Here is a 21,929-nt window from a genome sequence, read left to right as displayed (position 1 = left end):
ATATAAATGCAAGTTGTTGTTGTTGATAGAACCTGATGAAGAAATTCTATCATATAAACTCCCTTTCCTCTAGCACCACGCTTTCAGCATCATCAAGAAGCTTAACGCTACTAAAATCAGTACCATGAGCAATCTTGGCACTGTAACCCTTAACATTGAGCAAACATATGTCACAGATCCAGAGATCTCTAGAACTGAATAAATGTCAATACAAAAAGTGCCTGGGGACTTTGTCACCAAATTATTGTCCTTTTTTCTGGCACCAACCCAATGGAGTCAACTGTCTACCCAAATTAACCTCAACTTTCTGTGTACTTCTACAATCATTCTGGCACAAATACTACAATCATTCCCTATGCTGAAAACCAAATACAAGTTTACCCATTGCATAATCAGGCTACAATCTCAGCATGCATACCAGATTTCACCACTGTATAAAGACAGTTGAATGACATAAAGATTCTTGGATCATTATTTAAATATTGAATAAAAGTATTAACGTCATTTTTAAAATAATTTTGTTCCTGAGATAGTGGGGCTGAAAATCCTCAGCCCTTCCTGCACACTCCCACCATAACTTCAGCAGAAGTGAAATGGAAGGGCTGGGAATTGGACAAGGACCTGGATACCCCAGGACCCAGCTTAACATCAGAGTTCTCAAAGGCCTTGTAAAAGGTGGAGCCCCTATCTGCTCCATACAAAGCCAGCGGTGTCAGAGAGAACAAGGCTAGGGCTGGGAATGTGGGAGGTGGGCTTCTCCTGCCACTCCTGGCTTCACTTGAATTTAAAATAAAAATGACTAAAACTCACCTTTTCGGTGGTGGCTGGTTCCTAGGCCACATCCACTCCAGGAGAAGCTCCTTGGGACATCAATTTCCCGAAGGGTCCTAAAAACAGGTGTTGAGATCCTCATCTGCATACTTATGGGGCCTAACGCCTGTTTTAGACGGCCGCCAGGGAATGCATAAAAATCGTCCAATTGAATTACGGATTGGATATCTTTCAGGCTTCCTTGGGGTGTAGGACATTGGTCCCCGAAATTGGGCCTCATTGTGCCTGGTGTAAAACTGGTGCAACAAGATCCAATTTCTACCCTTATATTTAGATCTATAAATTGCTTAAGTTTCATTCTTCTGATTTATAAGGTTAAATTTTATGAGGTGAGATTTCTGGCACATAGCATCACATACCGGGAATGTGGATCAGAGAATCAGGACGCTAGCTTTTGCTGGGGGTCTAGTCTTGCAAAATTTACCCAATAATGTCTATATTCCTCAATTTAATTACAGCCTGAGGTGTCCTTCCCTTCTCCCCCCACCACCCCCCCACCCACCCACCCCCACCTCCGCCATATGTAATCTTTCTGAAATAAATTTACTATTAAACAGAACAAAGTGATTCGTTTTGTTAGGTAACCAGAGACATACAGGTTAACTTGACACAGTGTTATTGAAAGATAGACAAGCTATTTGAAACATTATTTCACATACTATAAACTGCTTTCAACATTACCGTAACAGCTTGTCATGTGGACTAAGCTGCCCAGTTTCTCCCTTCCTCCCAATACCAAATGCCAATTGTATAAATTTAAGCACAGTTCCCATTTTCTTTTTGCCCATGCTTTAGATACTCCCTGTCCAAAGAGGGCAACAGGTTTATTTATTTTTATACTACAACAATTATTATTTATTAAGTAAACACAGTGGTCTGAAATGAGCAGTTTTTTAAAATGAAAGACGTCGAGGAAGTGCAGTTTTCTGTAGATGGCAAAGAAAATGCACACCTGTGTACATGTCTGGTTTCTCTATTTCATACTTTCACACAGGGCCTGCTGTGTGGAAACCTATTCCCTCTGAAACAAGTAGCAGTTTTCAAGTAGCGGAATCAGGTCACAAACGCCAAAAGCACAGTACTCAAATGTTCCTGTAAGAGTAATATTTCCATTTCCCCACCACATTTACACAAAGCTGTCAGTGGCAACCTCATCTGCCGCCCCTCACACAGCGCACCTTAATAAACAACAGCCAGCTGAGACCCTGAGACACCTGCAGAATCGTTTACAGTACATGATTGTTTGTCTTAAAGGAAGCTGGTTAGCTATCGTCCTGGAACATTTCCACTTTCTTGGAAGACTAATGCTGTCTGACAGGGTACTACCGAAACACGTTATGTAGTTCTGAAAGGCTGCCAAGCCATGTGCTGGTGCAGAGCAAGTGAGAGGAAAAATAATATGTGAAAGTTCCTTTTATGCACTTCCTCGTTGTCACGGAATCACTCTCGAAGCTGCTATGCTAGTTCACAAATTAATGCTGCGACCACCCAGTGGCCCATTGCTTAGGAGGCCAACTAGATGATACTTAACCCCATCAGTGTCATGGCCCACAAGAAAAGGAGACAGCATTGATGCTATTAAACATGATTATCATCAGTCAATGAGACAAAATTATGATTTGGTCAGCAATTCGAAGCCTAATTAACTGACAATTATGAGATGATTCATAGACTTCATTACACAAATTGCTATAATCTTTGCTGGTGTAACTATTTTGTGGTGTTGAAGCATATGGAAAGACAATGTAGTTGAATAGTCAGTTGATTATATGAATTTGGTTTATTTCGCTTCTTTGAAGTTACTCTGTAAAAGTATATTCATTTATTTTTAAGTTGCAATATACTGATAATATTTACCAAAAGGGCTATATATGTAATACAAAGTAAAGATCATCTCCATAATCTAAGATGCAATTGTTTACCTTCACAGTATTGAATTTGTAGTCAATATTTGTTTTAAATCTTTTAAACCTTTGTTGAATTTTTGGACTTAATATTTTCTTTAAATCTGACACTTTTTGGCATGTTTTGGTCTCTGTTAAAATAACAGTGATTTCATATGAAAATGTTAAGCATCTGTATGCTAATACCATACAGTGTAATATCTAGCTTTACATTTTGTACTTTATGCTGACAGTAGACAGTAGAAAGACTACTCGAGCATGTGACTAAGATGACAAAATAAGTTTTATGTTGTAGTGGGGACAGTGAACTAACTAAAGCACTATGCAAGAATCAAGCAGTAAAATAGTGCAAGCCTGTCTACACCGAGACCCACTCAAAGAGGCAGTCTTCCAGTGGATTAGCACTGTATTGACAGCTGGAACCGACAAGATGCCCCAGAGTCCAATGTGAGTCATGATATCCTATATCTGAGCGCAGGCTTGACCCTTCAAGCCATTCAGCTTATGCTGTAAGTAGATTTAACATATAGCTCACTATCAAGCATTTGCAAGTCAGGTATAGCACAACCAGCAGCTCAGAGCTGCTTTAAACGTGCTATTTGGCAACCAGCTCCTGTATCGCAGATTTTCCACAACCAGCAGCCACATCAATATAAACCTGCTGGATTTTTATAGACCAGTGGTAAGGAAGACCCTTTTTTCACTGGGTTTTGCTGGCTAGCTTTGGTGGTGACATTGTGACATTATGTCATCACTCTTTCTAGGCTGACAAGCCAAGTTTTTCTAGTATGTCCTCACATCTCAGAGCCCTGACACTGGGGATCATCTCTGCATTGCTTCCAGTGTTTGGATATCACTCTTATTTCTGGTGACCAGAATTGGACACAGTACTAAAGGTGCGGTCTGACCAGAGCACTATAAAGTGTGATCATTACCTCCTCTGACTAATATTCTACTGATGTGGAGATGCCGGTGATGGACTGGGGTGGACAAATGTAAGGAGTCTTACAACACCAGGTTATAGTCCAACAGCTATATGGACTATAACCTGGTGTTGTAAGACTCCTAATATTCTACTGTTTCGGCTCTGTAGTTCAACATCCGATTGACTTTTTTGATCGCTGTTCTGCACTGGTTGGACATGTTTAGTATCCAATCTACTAAGATTCCAAGGCTTCAAACTTAGCTATGAAGTACTCATGTCGTCTATTTTTCCTTCCTATGTTTAGCACCTTACAGTTGCCTGTATTAACTTTCATTTACATATTTTATCCAACTCATTGTGTAATTTCTGAGCTGCTTCCTCTGATTCCAGTGCCCCTCCTAGTTTGGTATCAGATGCAAATTTGACCATTTTGCATTAAGTTTCTGAATTCAGATCATTTACGTAAATAGTTGTTTATATCGTTGCTGGGTCAAAATCCTGGAACTCCCTACTTAACAGCACTGTGGGAGAACCTTCACCATACGGACTTCAGCGGTTCAAGAAGGCGGCTCACCGCCATCTTCTCAAGGGCAATTAGGGATGGGCAATAAATGCAGGCCTTGCCAGCGACGCCCACATCCCATGAATGAATAAAAAAAAAGCTGTTTGAAAAAGAGGAATATAAAGGGTGTGAGAAGTGAGCAAAACAGTGGGATTAGACTAGGTGACTTATGTGGAGAAGATTATTGGCACAGACTTGATGTGCTGAATGGTCTGTTTCTGTGCTGTATAATTTCATGTGTCTGAATTGGAAATTCTGCGACATCTCTTACCTTCAAAAAAGTGATGCATATTGTTTTATGTAGTTTCTGTAAGCCAAGAGAAATGTTACTTTGTGCTACAACAAAATAAAGATTTCCTTTTCAATTTAAACAAAAATGTAATTGATATACAATATGGAGTACTGCCTAATACTGGTTAGGACCAGATTATGGCCACCTATTCTGAACCAGTATAACAAGCTCAAGAGTAGTTACATTAGTGACTCAATGTGTGACAACATTAAACACTGAGTCCTTATCAAAAATAACAAAACAATCCAATAAATTACCTGATTATTTATAATTTATTATTCTTCATATATTGTAGGTTAGATAAGTCATGCATTTAAGTAATCACAGGGGTAGTAAAGTACAGAATGTGAAAAGGTCATTTATCCCATAAGTCCATTTTTTCTAACAAACCAAAGTATGAACTTTCCTTCACCTACTTAATATCCTCATGAAGGCAAATAAGCACAAGTAAAACTTGCAAAATATAAAATTGTGTGAAATTTCTCCCTGACCTGTGAAGGTAATTGAGAAAAACGAGAATAACTCTACAAAGCACCAGACTTCCTTTTCCCGTGCACTATTAAGGAGCTCCCAAGTAAACATGTTTAGTTCTTTTTCTCCTGTCTTCAGTATCAGTAGCAATCAAGCCAATTGGCCAACATATGAAAGGAGCCTTTTTTGAACACTGTGTCCACTTCTTGCTTATTGGATGTAGAGATTGTTTTAGTTTTTGCTCAGTGCAGCCGCAGCTCATTTTTATTGTGGAAAATTTGAACTGGCTTAGTTTCAGGGTTTTCAGCAATTACAGCGATTCTTATTTTGTCACCAACAATCATGTTTTGATGTCTTTCATAAAATGAAACTTTGTTTCATCTGAGTTTGGCTGGCACTTTCAAGGAAGGTCACAGAAAAACAGGCCTCTTGGGCTGGAACAAATTAAATCCAGACATGGCCAAAATCAACACTACCAAGCAAAATACAGTCATTCTTTTCATACACCTGCTGCCACAGAACAACAAGATGTTGAATTTGGCTTATCAGCCCAGGTTGTTCTCCTTGAGGTCCATCTTGGCATAATTATCAACATCATCTGATGCTACTGAAGGTTAATTTGTGAGGTTTCCCAGGTAATGGTCTAAACTTATAGTGGGAAAGGGATCAGATAAGAATTTTTAAAATTGGCTAATTGATTTCCCATGCTTTAAGGCTAGATTATTTCTATGGTTCACTGATGAACATCTTGCTTCTTGAAATTAATGCACTGGCATTAAACTATGTGCAATCTTTAAGGAAGCCCATTGGTTGAGACAAATCAAGTTTTCAAATAAAATAGTCCTACCAGTTTTATCTCTTCTAACTTTAGACTTATTTGTCAAGTAAACATGTACATGCTTTGCTCATCTTTCGTGAAAGAAACCAATTCTATTATGAGACATTAAGTGGAGAATGTTTATGTTATTTAAATTTCTGTAGTCTTTGAAATGAATTTAGATCCCATAACAAACAGCATTGTAACAGAATGAATCATAATGCTCTTCATGCCAATTTATTCCCAAATTAAAACTTGAAGTGCTCCTACTGGAGGCAGTAAGCAAATTACAAAGTCTCAGAATATGTTATTTATTTCTAAATTGAGAAAATAATGAAATCTTTCTTTTCATTCTCTTTTTATCCTGACCACTGATTATCTTTATTGGAATTGACTCATTGAAAAATGAATCTTTCCAGGCGCAAGTGTTATTAAACAACAATACTTAAATAATACTGCTTCATACACATTCAGTGGGTTGTATTTGGCATGTTTTGTTTCATCTAAAACTCAGAATACCCCATGCATGCTCATGCCTGCACATGCACAGTGAATCTCCAAGTTTCAGATGAATCTGGACCGCTCAACATTTGTAGATCATTTTCCTCAACTATATTCACATCAAACTCATTGCAGGCATCAGCCTATGGGGAGGAAGAAGTTTGGATTCACGCTGGTAATGTGGTAGATCACGTTTCAATCATTTTGTATTGGTTCCAGCTGTTATACTGGAGCTGATGCAATGTAAAAACATGCTCAGATCTTCACTTTTGAAGACTGACTGGAAGAGAAACAGGGATATTCATTCCAGTGGAATACGCCTGCTGTTATACCAGCAACGGTGCTGGATTGACATTGAGGCTGGGATTCTCTTCAGGGTGGAGTTCCAGCAGAATGGGAATTCTCCCTATTCCTCTGGATCCACCCCAATCCCGACTCGTTTCCCTGGATTGGGGGTCATTTACTATGCACGGCTTTTGGCACAAGTCCTGCTGTCAAGAGGGAGACTGCCAGTGTGGGAGGAAAATACCTCGCAGTGCTACAGTGGAGATGCTGCTGCATCACCAGGAGAGCCCCAAAGATTGGAGTGCGTGTCCAACTGAGGGCTTTGGCTGAGACTGAGGCCTTCAGCGGGTAAGTGCCTGGGTCCTGACTAGAGGAAGAGGAGGCTGTTACAAAGCCCTCTTCCCTCCAATAAAAAAACTAAAGTCTGCAAAAAAACAGAGAATTTGAGTTAAGTTCATATAGATTACCATTTCCAAATATACAAACTGCGCCAGAGATAGAACGTTGGTTCAGATAATTGGGAGTTTGGAAAAACAAGATTCATCTGTCAAAACACTGTGGGGGAAAAATTGGATAAGGGTCCGTTCTGGGCGATGATGCGCTGCCATCCAGCGCCCAACATACCCCACGCAGGCAGCACGTGAACTTCATGCTGACTGATACTTCCCATGAAATCTCTGTGCAGCAAGCGCAGCCCTCGCTGCTGAGAGGCTGCACGGAGAATGAGGAAGTTGGAAATGGGGCGTGGACAGCGCACATCATCAGCTGCCTGCACTACTTAAAGGTGCAGGCACATTTCCAATGGCAGATACACAGCCAAGTAGGAGAAGGGAGAATGGCATCACGAGTAGCTGCACCAGCAAGAGAGCGGGCACCAAGATTCTCTGACGATGCTCTGGAGGCCCTGGTGGAAGGTGTGGACCAAAGGAGGGCAGCATTGTACCTGCAGGGTGGACATTGACCGTCTAGACTACAGCTGCATAGGCATTGGCAGGCCGTGGCACAGGAGGTGAACGCCAGGAGCATTCACCACGCACGTGGACGCAGTGCCGCAAGAAATTTAATGATTTAACACGAGTGGTCAAGTTGAGTGAATGCAAGTGTCAAGTGGCACATCCTACCAACTGCACCAATACTCCATGCACGACACCTCCCGTCACCCACCCACCCACCAACAAACACTACCCATCCATACGCAATGCTGCATCTCACCCGCACATAATACCACACTTGCAAGCCACACAGCCACCACTCAAGTCACACAAACTGGCAGCTATTCGACCATGACAGGCACCTCACCCACACAACTTGCAGGACACACACTGACACACTGTCCTCTGTCTTGCAAGAGAAGGTGGTGTATAACACCCAGCAGCAGGAGGGACCTGAGGCTGGACGGGCATGTCTATACATCCTCACCCTCCTAGAGGAGACGGTGCTGTGGATCATTGGGCGGGCCGTCGCTGCAGCCATCACAACGTGCCGCGCTGGAGGTTCCGGTCAAGGGGGATATCTAATGATCCTTCTCCTTTTCCACATCTCCTCCCATAATCTTTTCTGACTCACGTGTTGCACGTGCTACCAGCACGCACCTCTTACTTGCTCTTCTCCCCACTCCACAACTCAACCTGTTTCCCTTTGTCATTGCAGATACCCGAGAACACGTGGCGGCACCCGAGGAGGAGGAGGAGGAGGAGGAGGACATGAAGCCACACCATCACTTGATCTGATACTTGCTTCCACCAGCTCAGAGACTGACACTGCGCATCCTTTAGAGGAGGGATCTGCACGTGGTGAGACACCGAGCACAAGTGCGCAGGGAACGGATACCACAGGTGCCAACTCACTGGAGGGCGAGGTCGCTCACTAGTTCTGCTGCAGAAGAGTCAGATGAGGACTTTGATGGGCCAGGCTACAGAAGACAGCTGATGGGCGTACACCAACAAATGCTTGGGGCACTGGAAATCCTGCCAGAAAGCCTGCGCATAATGAGAAAGGGTATGGAGGAGTCCAGCTATAACTTGGTGCAGGGCTTTGCGCAGAGCTTGGAGCCCATCCTTTCCAACATGGAACGGGTGGTCACCTCCATCAGCACATCTGTGGAACCCACCATGATGCAGTGTCTGATGACTGATGTCACAGCTTCCATCGCAGCACAAACATCTGTCATCCAAGGTCTGACTGCTGCATTTGCAACTCAGACTGCTACAGTGGAAGCTCAGACTGCTGCTATTGTGGCTCTGGGGATCACTGTGGAACGTGGGTTCCAGGGCATCACAGCACTCCAGCAATCCGTTCTCCAGCCGATCACCAGGAGTGCTGAGGTGCCGCCCCGGGAGAGTGGAAGTGGCGCCCTGACAGTCGGACCTGCTGTCCTCTCTCAGGACGACAGCCTTCCTGCTCCCACCCCTGCCACTCCGCCAAAGCCCCTGTTGTTGCCTGTCGGCCAGCCAGGCCAGACTGCTGCTGCCCATGCTGAGATGGTGCAGTCTGAAGCCGGGCCCTCCAGGCCCAGAGCTGTTCGAGGTCATCCTCCAAGGCCATCTGGACGTTCCTCCATTGAAGGCCAGCAGCCTTCCACCACCCATGCTCCAGCCACTGGGGAAGCACCTCGTAGGAGGACTAGGATAGGTAAAGGCACATGGACAACAGGCACTAAGGGAATGCACAAGAGTGTTATGTTTGCATATTTTCATTTATTAATCCATAAATAAGAGTTTGATTTTGCATTTGGTGGTGGTTTTTATTCATGCAATGAGCTGAGAGGGACACCAATGTGTAATGTGATGGAGGGCGATTTGATTGTCTTGTGGGAGGGGAAAGGTGGGGAACGTAAGCCTGTTGGTGAGTTGGGGGATGTAGTTCCAATTATTGATACCAGGCACGGATCAGGCGAGCACGCACAGCCCTTGCAGACAAGGCGTGTGGTTCCTGCTGCAACCTTGCGTCTTCCTCCACCTCCGCTTCCGGCTCCACCCCCTCCTCCTGCTCCTCCTCAGCCTCTTCCTCCTCCTGCTCCTCTGCCTCTTCCTTCTCAGCCTCCTCCTCCTCCACCTCTGGCTCAGGATCGTCTGCAGTCATTGGTGGGAAAGGCTGGTCCCTCATGATGGCGAGGTTGTGCAGCATGCAGCAGACCACCACGAATCTGCCCACCCACTCAGGGGAGTACTGCAGGGCTCCTCCAGACTGGTCCAGGCAGCGGAAGCATTGTTTGAGGAGGCCTATGGTGTGCTCCACGATGTTGCGTGTGGCAGCATAGCTCTCATTATAGGCCTGCTGTGCACGTGTGCGTGGGTTCCTGACCGGTGTCATGAGTCACGTCGTGAGGGGATAGCCCTTGTCGCCCAGTAGCCAACCTTTGACTTGCCGAGTCGGATGAAAGATGGCTGGCACATTGGACTGTTGCATGACGAAGGCGTCGTGACTGCTCCCAGGGTAACAGGCATCGACCTCCAAGATGCGATGCGTGTGGTTGCCCACCAGCTGCACGTTGAGGGAGTGGAAGCCCTTTTGGTTGATGAAGAGAGCCGAGTTGATGTGCGGGGCATGCAGGGCAATATGTGTGCAGTCCATGACTTGGAAATATATCGCCGTTCCTTCATCGTCGCTTGGTCAAAATCCTGGAACTCCCTTCCTAACAGCTCTGTGGGAGAACCTTCACCACACGGACTGCAGCGGTTCAAGGTGGCGGCTCACCGCCACCTTCTCAAGGGCAATTAGGGATGGGCAATAAATGCCGGCCTCACCAGTGATGCGCACATCCCATGAACGAATTTTAAAAAACCCTACACCATGGTGAAGCCAGCAATGCAGGCGAACCCCCATGCTGGCTCGTTCTGATTGCCTCTGTCGAGAGGGAAGGTGATGAACCTGTTCCTCATGTGGTACAGTGCGTCTGTGACCTCCTTTATGCAGCAGTGCACTGCATACTGCGAGATGTTGCACATGTCGCCAGCAGAGGTCTGAAATGCTCCTGAGCCGTAGAAATTCAGCACCACGGTGACCTTCACGGCCACAGGCAATGCTGTCCTCGTCCTGCTCTGAGGCTGCAGTTGTGGCCGCACCAGTTGACAGATCTCGGTGACGGCTTCCTTGGTGAACCTCAGGCGTCAGATGCAATCCTCCTCGGTCATGATGAGGTTAGAGAATTGATCCCGGAAGGCCCTCATTGGGTAGGGCCTCCTGCTCAGTGCCCTGCGCCACCTCGTCCTCTGTCTCCTCGCAGCTTGACCTGCTGTGAGTGGCCTCTCTGCATGCTCCCAGTCATGCTCAATGCCCAACGGGAGCCCTAGCAGACCACCCATGGTTGGCAGGAATGTTGTTCCACCATGGTTGTAACTTTCCGACCTGTAAGACAATACCTGCCAAAGCACTCTCAAAAGCAGTGTAGAAACTCTCAATAAGAATAGGGAGCTTTAAAAAACACTTCCTACTCCTCCAGCAGCCAGAAGCAATAATCCAGCGACTAACCTGCAACACCTGCATGGCCCTTTAAATAGGGGTCCTTCAGGCACTGTAAGAAACGTTTAGATGGTCGGGGATAAGACTGTGCGTTGAGTTGAGCGTTAAGGTCCAAAATTGTGTATATCACTTTAAATCAGCATTGCACACTGATTGCAGCCATTTTCTCCCTACTTTACATGCTTCCAGCGTTCGGGATTAGTGTTTGCGCTAACTCCTACACCAAGATGGCGTCTGGCGCACTTCACACATGAAACGTGTGTGCGCATCCAAGACGCCATCTTGGATGTCGGAGGGGCCGCGTCGTGCTGAAACAGCGGGCACTACACGGCCCAATTTAGCGCCCTATCTTATTAAAATATTGACATCTATTGTAATTGATTTTGACCAACGAATAACTATATTCTGGGGGGCAGGGGGGAGGGCGGAAGAAAAGGAATTTAAGCAACATCTATTTGAGGATAAAGATCCAAGATGACAATCTGCTGATTGATGGTGGGAAACGACTCACTGGTCATTTAAGGGCATAAAAGTGGGTTTGAAGTACATAGCTCAAATAATTTAAATAATACTTTTTCTGTCCTCGCTGAGATCCAGTTTAACAAATTCACTCTTTAACACACTTAGAAATGTGTTTTGTAGATTGGGAGAGTTTGTTCAACCTCCATCTAATTTGATGATTTGTTTTGGCTGATAACTTCTAGTTTATCAGTTATCTGTATAATTTTTGCTTTGTTGAGTTGTCTTTCATGGGTGGCTGATACCATATCAAGAAAAATGATCTGTACACTTTCCATTTTCAACTATGGCCCTGTTTCCACCTGGCTAATTCATTTCTGTATTTGTGCTGAATGGCAGAAGTGTGGGTATAGTCTCTTGTTGGGATAGCGGCCAAACCTGTACTTCATAGGATCTGTTTGGCAGATATAGAGATGCATTCAACATTCAGTTTCACAAGAGTTCAATTATCTCTGTCTATCTATGGGTAATTGTAAACAATTTAACAACACCAAGTTATAGTCCAACAATTTTATTTTAAAATCCACAAGCTTTCGGAGGCTTCCTCCTTCCTCAGGTAAATGTGGAAAATACCTGAGGAAGGAGGAAGCCTCCAAAAGCTTGTGAATTTAAAATAAAATTGTTGGACTATAACTTGGTGTTGTAAAATTGTTTACAATTGTCAACCCCAGTCCATCACCCGCATCTCCACATCATATCTATGGGTAGCAAAAGAGGTCAAAATATTTCTTTTACTAAAAATCTGATTATACACTTTATTTAGAAGCAAGAGAGCCTGAGAAAAGATTCAGTTGGTCTGAAGTAGGCTTTGTTCTTCCATTTCTAGCTTTTGACATACAAGATGAATTATCTACTGTTGATAGTTGCTTCAACACAACTAGATTAAAAACAAATCACTTTTTAAAAAATTACTACCAATTTCAAAGAGCAAAAATCTTGTACCTTAAAATGATCTCTGTACTTTAGATATTAAGATGTAGGGGGTATCTGACAATAAGTGTACACTTTTTTTTAACCGTGCTCAATTGGTCATTTTTCATTTCTAAGTTCAGGCATTGGCCTAAATTTTCCAAGTGCATGCTGGCAACAGGGAACCTTGCCTGCTACCAGCACAGACTTCGAAAGTTGTGCCCATTGAGTGTCAGGAGGCTATTCACCCACAAGAGGCATTGCAGCCAAGTCCTCATCCAGCAATCACACAAGATAATGTTCATGAACTGAAACCCAAGCTATTGTTTTTACATCTGTAACCCAAGGTGCTAGATTAATTATAATGCTCTTGTCGCCATGCCAACTGATTTCAACTAACTGAGCACAAACGAGATGAGGAATCACACCTGGGAAATTCCTGGTCTGTACGGCTCAGTTCCGTATTGGATAATGGATTTATCAATAGAGCCATCAGGGGGAGCCCTATTGAAAGCATATTTAAAAGGTTTTATTATATGCCTGACCTTTTTCTGTTGCCATGCGACATATTGTTACGATTGCTGTGAATGTTCCAGTAGGTTTATCAAAGAATAGAGGATAAAGTTAATAAAAGCATAAGGTGAGAGAGAAAATAGTTTAATTAGCTTAAGATCTTTACTCCAATATGTCTTCCACTGAATCATTTATCATGCCCAATGACAGATGCTCTGGGATGAGCAAGTTTTACATTTATTTTAGGGAAACAGTTTGTTTATTATTTGTTTTTTGTTATGGACAATTAATGTTTTTGTTTTAGAATATATTATTTTTTTGTTCTGTTCTTTAATGTTTGAAAATTTAGAGCCTTTCTTCAATCCAGATTTCTTTGTCAGGAACTAGTGAATTCTGGTCAGTGAATCCCATCTTTGATTTTAGTCAACAAGGTACTAATACAGCTTTACAATGTTCTGTTTAAGATTATTTTACCGTGAGATTTTAAATCCTTTAGGATTCTAACTGCAATAATAAACGTATATTGCTCCAATACACTGCTGTATGAAGTAATAATAAATATTAAATGGGTTAATGGTTATAAAGAAGGACTGAATGCTTCAGTAAAATATAGGAAAAGGGATTGTGGTAAATATTTCACGATTTTTGTTATGTTTTCCCTCTGTGTTTATAATCATCTCTTTACTTAGGAGGGTCAGTTCCACCTCCCCCACAATCCACTTGGCTTCACAGATGCTATCAATGTTCTCCATGTTCCATTTGTTATGAGTGGAACAGATTAATCAGTGAGGTGAATGGTGAAAGGTCTTAAAATGTATTACACTGATCGTACGTCATACTCTAGTTTCAGATGTTTGACATGGACCTTGTGTTCAGTGTATAATAGAGGTACCTCTCCCATCTGGACCTCCCCTGTCTGTCAGCAGCCTCTTTGGGCGCAATATTAATAGCAGCTGTAAATGAAGTAGATAAACCAGAATCACTATTGGTTCAGTATAATAACCTAAAGGAATCAATCATGGGAATCCTTCAAACTTCTGTGAGAATTGTGTCACTGCTCCACAAACCTTGGTAAAAATGGAGAAAGAGTGATGCAGTACTGAGTTGGCATAAAAAGATACTTATTAAAATGCTATGGTAAGAAATTTGAAGGCAAGCAAATACTTTATTTATAAAATAAAGTATAATTTTATAATAACGTATAATAAAATTATTATTAATAATTTTATTATACTTTAAAAAGGGTTTTTTGGGTTTTTTCGATGATATAAAGAAGACCCATCCTTACAGTGATCAACTCAATTTTTAGCTACATAATATGTTATACATGCAATTGTAAAATATACATTTTAGGAAGAAATTGATGATATCCCTGTTATTGTGTACTAGGTCTGTTTTGCAAATGATTGTATATATATAAGCAAAACCTAGGGCACCAATTAAATAACACCTTGAGGTCCTTACAGCTTTTATAAATGAAGTATATTTTGTAGCTTTTGAATCGGCAGTAATACCTCTGTCAGATTTCTTCCTCCCTACCTTTTGTACCTGTAACAAAAATGCTGCCTTCACCCCATTATACCACAACTGTGCACTTCCTATTTCTTTAAAATCCAGAATAGTTTACAGAATTTTTCCATTATCCTAAAAATATATGATAAGGAAGCACTTCCCATACAATGAATTACTTTGAAGTGCAGTCACAGGTGTTACGTAGACAAAAAAGGACCGTGAGCCTATCAGCCCCATCACCTTCACAAGCCATCCATGAAATGCTGTATCATGGTTTCTAACATAACCTGCTCAGTTTTGTTTTACATTTTCAGTTTTAATACTAAAATATTTATTTTCTAATTTTTCAGTCTATAATTTTCCTCCGAGACTACAATTCTCATGGCCAGGAGATTTCTGGGTATATTGATTATTCGCATAGACTCAAGACAGAACACTTTGAAGGGTACTTTAGTGGAAAGAAGAAACTATTGCCAAGGTCAACAGATCTAAGGTACACTTACAGATTATAACCCTTGTTTGGTGACACTGTTGGTGGCATTTTTAGTTTCATTTTTTTCTCATATCCATCATCTACAAATTATAATGTCCCTGCATAAATAATAACTTTGCAAACTTTCCTTATTTGTGGTTTCATGCACCAATCATTTTGGTTAGTGGTGCTACAGGATTTCCTGACAGTGACTTAATGATAGTAATACAAAACCAACCATCAGGGAACACCCACAAAACTGATAAAGTACCATGAAAGATGAAGCAGAAGACTTGTTGCTCTTTAATTACCAACATTTCAGTTAATAATACTTAAACAAATTACCTCACAGTAACTGTTATCTCTAGCACTGGAACTTTCTCCTATCACCATAAAGATGTTAGATTTATTAAATACCTGCATCATTCCCAAACCATTTGTCGAACTGGTACCTAAATGCTACCAATGGACCGTGATACATCTTGCTAGAAAAACTTGAGTTAAATACACCAGCTTTTGGCCCCTTTATCAACAACAACTTGCATTTATATAGCATCTTTAATGAAGTAAAATGTCCCAAGGCACTTCACAAAAATTCTTCAAACAACATTTGACACTGAGCCACATGAGGAGATATTAGGACAGGTGACGGGTCAAAGAGGTAGGTTTTAAGGAGCATCTTAAAGGAGGAAAGCGAGGTAGAGACGCAGAGAGGTTTATGGAGGGAATTCCAGAGCTTAGGGCCCGGGCAGCTGATCAGTACTTATTTGATAAAGAAGTCTATGTGATCTCAAAAGACTTGTGAGTGTTAACTCGTGCAATATCTTGCTTGAAATGTTTTTATTTACTTTGTTTATCTTGCTTTTTGTGGACCAGTATAGTCTGTATCAGTGCTTTTATAGTTATTGGAAGGATGTGTGCACTTAGTTCTCAGTGATTCCAGAAGCTGTAACTGTTTGAGCAAATATGGAAGCACCAAAGTACATATTTATCCTTTGAAGTAGAAAAACTTATTGGCCCATAAATTGCTCCGAGCAGCAAACCAGAGGTGATCGCCGCTCATTAGATTTAAATTCATCCACTAAGTTACCGCATACTTTATGTCGGCAACTTCCTTGAACTGGGAGTTCAAATAACATCAGCGTTCTTTCCTGGGCTGTGTGAGTGGGGAAAGGATTGCTAAGGCCCCTCAACTAAGCATCTTGAGGCAAGCCACGCTGCGAGAACCCAGGAAGTGCAGTTCATAGACAAACAGCGCAGACGTAAAACCCGGATGTGCCCGATAAGGTATTATAAAATGACAAAGAGAAAGCGAAATAAAGAGAGGATAAGATTAAAAGACTGAGATAAAGGAGACAGAAAGAAAAAGTAAAAAAACATTCTTTCTGAATATAATTTTTTTTAAATGTCCAAAAATTATTAAAATCAGGAGTAATGAGACTCCACGTTTTTAAAAGTTAATTTTTAGTGCCAGAAAGGTTGAGTGGCAGTCATTAAGACTTACCATGCTGTTAAAACTTAGATTAAACTTAAAAAAAACTGAGCGTACCTGTTTTGTAGCGATATCAGTTCATTTCCAGCTGGGCAGGAGAACAAGTTGGCGCTGGTCCATTGATTCTATTGATTGCAGCCAGTGATGTCCATTAAGGCAAAGCTGTCATATCACCGGCGAACCAGGAAGAGAAAGTTCCGGATTTCCATGTTTGACTCAGCAAGTGCGGTCGCCAGAACTTGCTTGTCGATCTTGCCACTAATAACGGTGAGCGCTGTTGGGCTCACCGTTATTTTGAAAGCAATTTCCAGCCCATTGTATAATTTACACAAGGCAGGCAGTCAAGAATGTCAGTATCATGAGTAGATTATTGCAATAATTGATGATACCCTCGCCAACCAGAACTCCACCCCAACCACAGCTTTTAATCACAAGTTGCAAAGTAAATAAATAACCATATTCTGTGAACAGCCTTTTCCAATTCATTGAGTTTTTTTATGACATTGGTTAAAATTATAGCAACCAGCAACTTTCCTTGTAATGGTGTTCTTTAATGAATGAAAAGTAGTCTTTCATTGTGGTTTCACCATAAATTGGCAATGGTAAAGAGTTCAAAAAAGAAACTGCAGGAATATATCTACATTTCAACAACATGTTTATCATTTTCTTGAGATACACTTGAATTGGCAGCACCCTCACTTTGGTTTGTTGCATGGACTATATTATAAAAATAGGCTCCATGCTTAGTCTCTTCCCATCTTTTCAGATGTTGAATTTCCTTTTCACCTTGCAGTTTGGAAATGTTGAATGGTAGGAGAGGCTCTTGTACAGCAAGTAGATGCGTGGAACACAATGAATACCCTTCTTACATAGAAATTACAACACAGAAAAAGACCACTCAGCCCAACCAACCCATGTTGGTGTTTATCTTCCACATGAGCAATGTTCCCAATGGACCTGCTCTGTTCTCATATCCCTTTATCTGCTTTTTTGCTTTGTTTATTGAGGTCTTTTTTATTCTTTTTAGCCACCTGCCCTGAAGGAATGTGTCTCTTACTTACTCTGGGCTATGGTTCCATTGCTCCTGTGCCTTCTGCTCCACACCCAAGTGGCAATTCTTCACATGAACCTAGACAAAGCGTTGGCAGGCTATTTGGCTGACATTCATGAGGAAGGAAAATGGTGGCTCAAAGCAATTTTTAACATTGTTTAAATGATTTGATTGATTCATCTTGTGGTAACTGCTAGTCCCAAGATTGATGGGTTTCAAACATATTTCAGTAATTTGGTTGGGTGGCTTTGTGATGCTTGCTCGTTGCCGATGGGAAGTTTCCATTATAAATGTAGACATCGGACTTCAGAATGAAAAAAGTGCGCACAGACGTAAGATTTTTAATATTTTTAATATTTTACTAGTCAGTCTCCTGTGATGTTACACAAAGGGAGTCAAGACAAAATGTAGTCTTCAGGTGAAGTAGGGAAGGAGGCTGAGGGATGATTTGACCAGGGTCTGCAGCTATAATTAAGTCCTGATTTGAAAGTCATACATTCTGTCCTTATTTTTCTATATTTTCTATTATAAATTCCTATGTCAACATTCATAATAGAAACTGCCTCTATAAACACATCATGCTGTAATTACACCATTCTTCCAGTTGTGGCACTGCAACACCTCCATTGGGGGAATTTGTAATTACACCATGAAAATTTACATGGGCTGTTACCATTATAAATGTTGACATTTTAATGGAAAAAGTTGACAGTAAGTATGTGTAGATGTAAGATTTTTAATATATTAGCAGTAAATGCTATTCAGCCCATTAAGGCATGTCCCTTGAATGCTCCAATTCACCCAGAATTCTGAACTCTCTAATGTCTTTGATTTCACTATCTTACCTGCAGATTATTCCAAATGGTTTTCACCCTTTCAGTAAGACCTGTTTTAAACATATTGCTATGGTGAAATATTTCTCCTAGTTAACAGAGGAGCTAGTGTGGTTTAAGGAATGGGAAGAGGGAGTAGGGAGGAGGGGGAAGGGAGGAAGTGAGGGGAGGATGCAAGGATTGAGCAGATGGTTCAAAGGAAAACCTGAGACAAAAACAGAAAAGGCTTCACAGATGCTGACTAACCTGCTATGTGTTTCCAACTTTTCCTGTTTTTTAATATAAAGAAGATATATTGAAACATGATGTTAAACTAAGTTGGCATTCATAAGCTCTGAAATTGTTCAAAGAGGATCTCTGAAGATGTTCACAAACTGGGCACAATGCCACCAGCAGCCAAATTATGTAATGACAATGTAGGAATGACATAGGCATTTTCCATTAAATATGTGGACATTGGATTTTATCATGAAAAGATTTGACATAAGTATGACAAAAACGTAACAACAGGAAGTCAAGTGGTGCATATAGAAAGTGTGTGGAGATGTAAGACGGCAACAAACAACTGAGTACACTACATACAACAAAGGCTACAGGCCCCGTTAGCATCCCAACTGTTGTACTGAAGACCTGTACCCCATACCTAGCCATGCCCCTAGCCAAGCTGTCCCTTTACAGCTATAACATTAGCATCTACCCAACAATGTGAAAAATTGCCCCAAAATTTTCTGTTTACAAAAAGCAGGACAATCCAACCTGGCCAATTACCGCCCTAACAGCCTACTCCCAATTATCAGCAGTGGTGGAAGGAGTCTTCAACAGTGCTATCTAGCAGCACTTGCTCAACAATAATCTGCTCACCAATGCTCAGTTTCAGTTCAGTCAGACCCCGCGGCTCCAGATCTCATTACAGCCTTATATCGAGTTACATTGCAACTACAGCACAGAAATAGGCCATTCAGCCTAACTGGTCTATGCCGGCGTTTATGCTCTATACAAGCCTCCTCCCTGCTTACTTCATCTAACCCTATCAGGATACCTTTCTATTCCTTTCTCCCTCATGTGCTTATCTAGTTTTCCCTTAAATGCATCTATATTAGTTGCCTCAACTACTCCTTGTGATAGCGTGTTCCACATTCTTACCATTCTTTGGGTAAAGAAGTTTCTCCTATTGGATTTATTAGCGACTATTTTATATTTATGACCTCTAGTTTTGGACTCCCCCACAAGTGGAAACATTTTCTCTACGTCTATCCTATTAAACCCTATCATTATCTTAAAGAATTATCTGAAAAGGATATCCTCTCAGTTCTGGTATCATCCTTGTGAATCTTTTTTGCACCCTCTCCAATGCCTCTATATCCTTTCTATAATATGAAGACCAGAACTGTGCACAGTACTCCAAGTGTGGCCTAACCAAGGTTCTTTACAAGTTTAACACAACTTCTTTGCTTTTCAATTCCATACCTCTGGAAATGAACCCTAGTGCTTGATTTGCCTTTTTTATGGCCTTATTAACCTGCGTCACTATTTTGTGTATCTGTACTCCGAGATCCCTTTGCTATCTGTTTAGACTTTTATTATCCAAGCAGTATGTGGCCTCCTTATTCTTTCCTACCAAAATGCACCACCTCACACTTATCTACATTGAAATTTATTTGGAATTACATGCCCATTCCACAAGTTGATTAATGTCCTCTTGTATTTTGACCCATTCTTCCTTTCTATTAACTATACCCCCAATTTGGTGTCATCTGCAAATTTTGAAATTGTACTTTCGATTCCCAAATCCAAATCGTTAAAGTAAATTGTGAACAGCAGTGGTCCCAGCACTGATCCCTATGGAACACCACTTCACACCTTTTGCCAGTCTAAGTAGCTACCTTTAACCCCTACTCTCTGTTTTCTGTTTTGTAGCCAACTTGCTATCCATTCTGCTACCTGTCCCTGACTCCACATGCTCTGACTTTAGCCATGAGTCTACAATGCGGTACCTTATCAAAGACTTTTTGAAAATAGAAATATGTTACATCTACTGCATTACCTTTGTCTATTCTTTCTGTTACTTCTTCAAATAATTCAATAATTTTGGTCAAGCACGACTTTCCCTTCTGAAATTCATACTGACTGTTCTTTACTATATTTTCATTCTCTAGATGTCTTTCTATTACATCTTTGAGTAAAGATTCCATTATCTTTTTTACCACTGACATTAAGCTAACTGGTCTGTAGTTCCCTGGACTTGTTCTATCACCCTTTTTAAATATAGGAATAACATTACCTGTCTGCCAGTCCTCTGGCACTATTCCCTTTTTTAGTGATTTTTTATAAATATGTAATAGTACCTCTGCTATCTCTTCCCTAACTTCTTTTAATATTCATGGATGAAATCCATCCGGACCAGGGATCTTATCTATCCCAAGTTTGATTAGTTTATCAATTATCTCCCTACCCCTTTCGATCTTAAATGTTTTAATATCTTTTTTGATCTCTTCTTCTAATGTCCTGCCCACCTTGTTAATCTCCCTGATAAATACGGAGGCAAAGTAACTATCCAATATTTCTGCCATTTCACTGTCATTACCTGTGAGTTTATCTTGTGTATCTCTTAGTGGCCCTATCTTTAGTTAGATTTTTCTTTTGATGTTTTCTACTCATTTCATAGATTTTATCCTCCACTTCCCTTCCACTATTAGGTGGTCTGTAGAATATACCTATTAACGTGATCGATCCCTTCTTATCCTTTGTCTCAATCCATATGGATTATGTCTCTATCTTAATGTTACTTATGTCCCTTTTTTCTATTGCCATTATGGTGTCTCTAATTAGTACTGCTACCCCACCCCCTTCTTCCTTCCCTATCCTTTCTAAATACATTAAATCCTGTAATATTTAACAATCACTCCTGTTCCTTATGTAGCCATGTTTCAGTTATCCCTACCACATCTGGCTCCCCGTTATGAATTATTGCCTCCAGTTCCCCCGTTTTGTTTCAGATGCTGTGCACATTGCTGTACAGGAAATTTAATGTGTTTTTCATAATTGTTCCCCTGCCTTTGTTTTTAACAGTCATTTTATAGTCATGTTCCTTACAGTATTTGTTCCCTGACCGTTTATGTTACCTATATTCCTTAACTTGGTCAGATCTTTACTCTCATTTCCTATTTTTTTTCTTCAGACTTATGTTATCTTCCCCAGGTCCCTCCCTCTGTCTTACTAATTTAAAGTCCATTGACAGCCCTGTTTATATTTTCTGCTAGGATGCATTCTAGTTCAGGTGGAGCTCCTTCCTGTCCCAGCACTGGTGCCAGTGTCCCATGGAATGGAACCCCTACTTCCCACACCAGTCTTTCAGCCAAGCATTCACCTTCCTGATCTGTTTGTCCCTATACCAATTAACACGTGGTTCGGGTAGTAATCCCAAGATTACCACCCATGAGGTCCTGTTTTTTAACTTAGTTCCTAACTTCTGTTATTCCCTTAGCAGGACCTCCTCCCTTTTCTTCCCTATGTCATTGGTCCCAACATGGACCATGAGAACTGGATCTTCCCCCTCCCTTTCCAAGTTCCTCTCTCGTT

At 41.4% G+C, this 21,929-nt stretch overlaps 1 protein-coding gene across 1 annotated transcript in view; it reads left to right on the top strand.

Annotated features, from left to right (window-relative positions):
* cfap299 (cilia and flagella associated protein 299) overlaps positions 1-21,929 on the top strand; it is a 603,791-nt gene that overhangs the window by 485,485 nt on the left and 96,377 nt on the right. The window contains exon 4 of the mRNA XM_068003909.1: positions 14,853-14,995. Coding sequence (XP_067860010.1) covers positions 14,853-14,995 — 143 coding nt within the window. The remainder of the gene's footprint in view (positions 1-14,852; positions 14,996-21,929) is intronic.

The sequence above is a fragment of the Heptranchias perlo genome, chromosome 1, assembly GCF_035084215.1.
Source record: "Heptranchias perlo isolate sHepPer1 chromosome 1, sHepPer1.hap1, whole genome shotgun sequence".
Classification (NCBI taxonomy): domain Eukaryota; kingdom Metazoa; phylum Chordata; class Chondrichthyes; order Hexanchiformes; family Hexanchidae; genus Heptranchias; species Heptranchias perlo.
The sequence above is the reverse complement of the archived record's forward strand: the minus strand, read 5'-3'. Positions and strand labels throughout refer to the sequence as shown.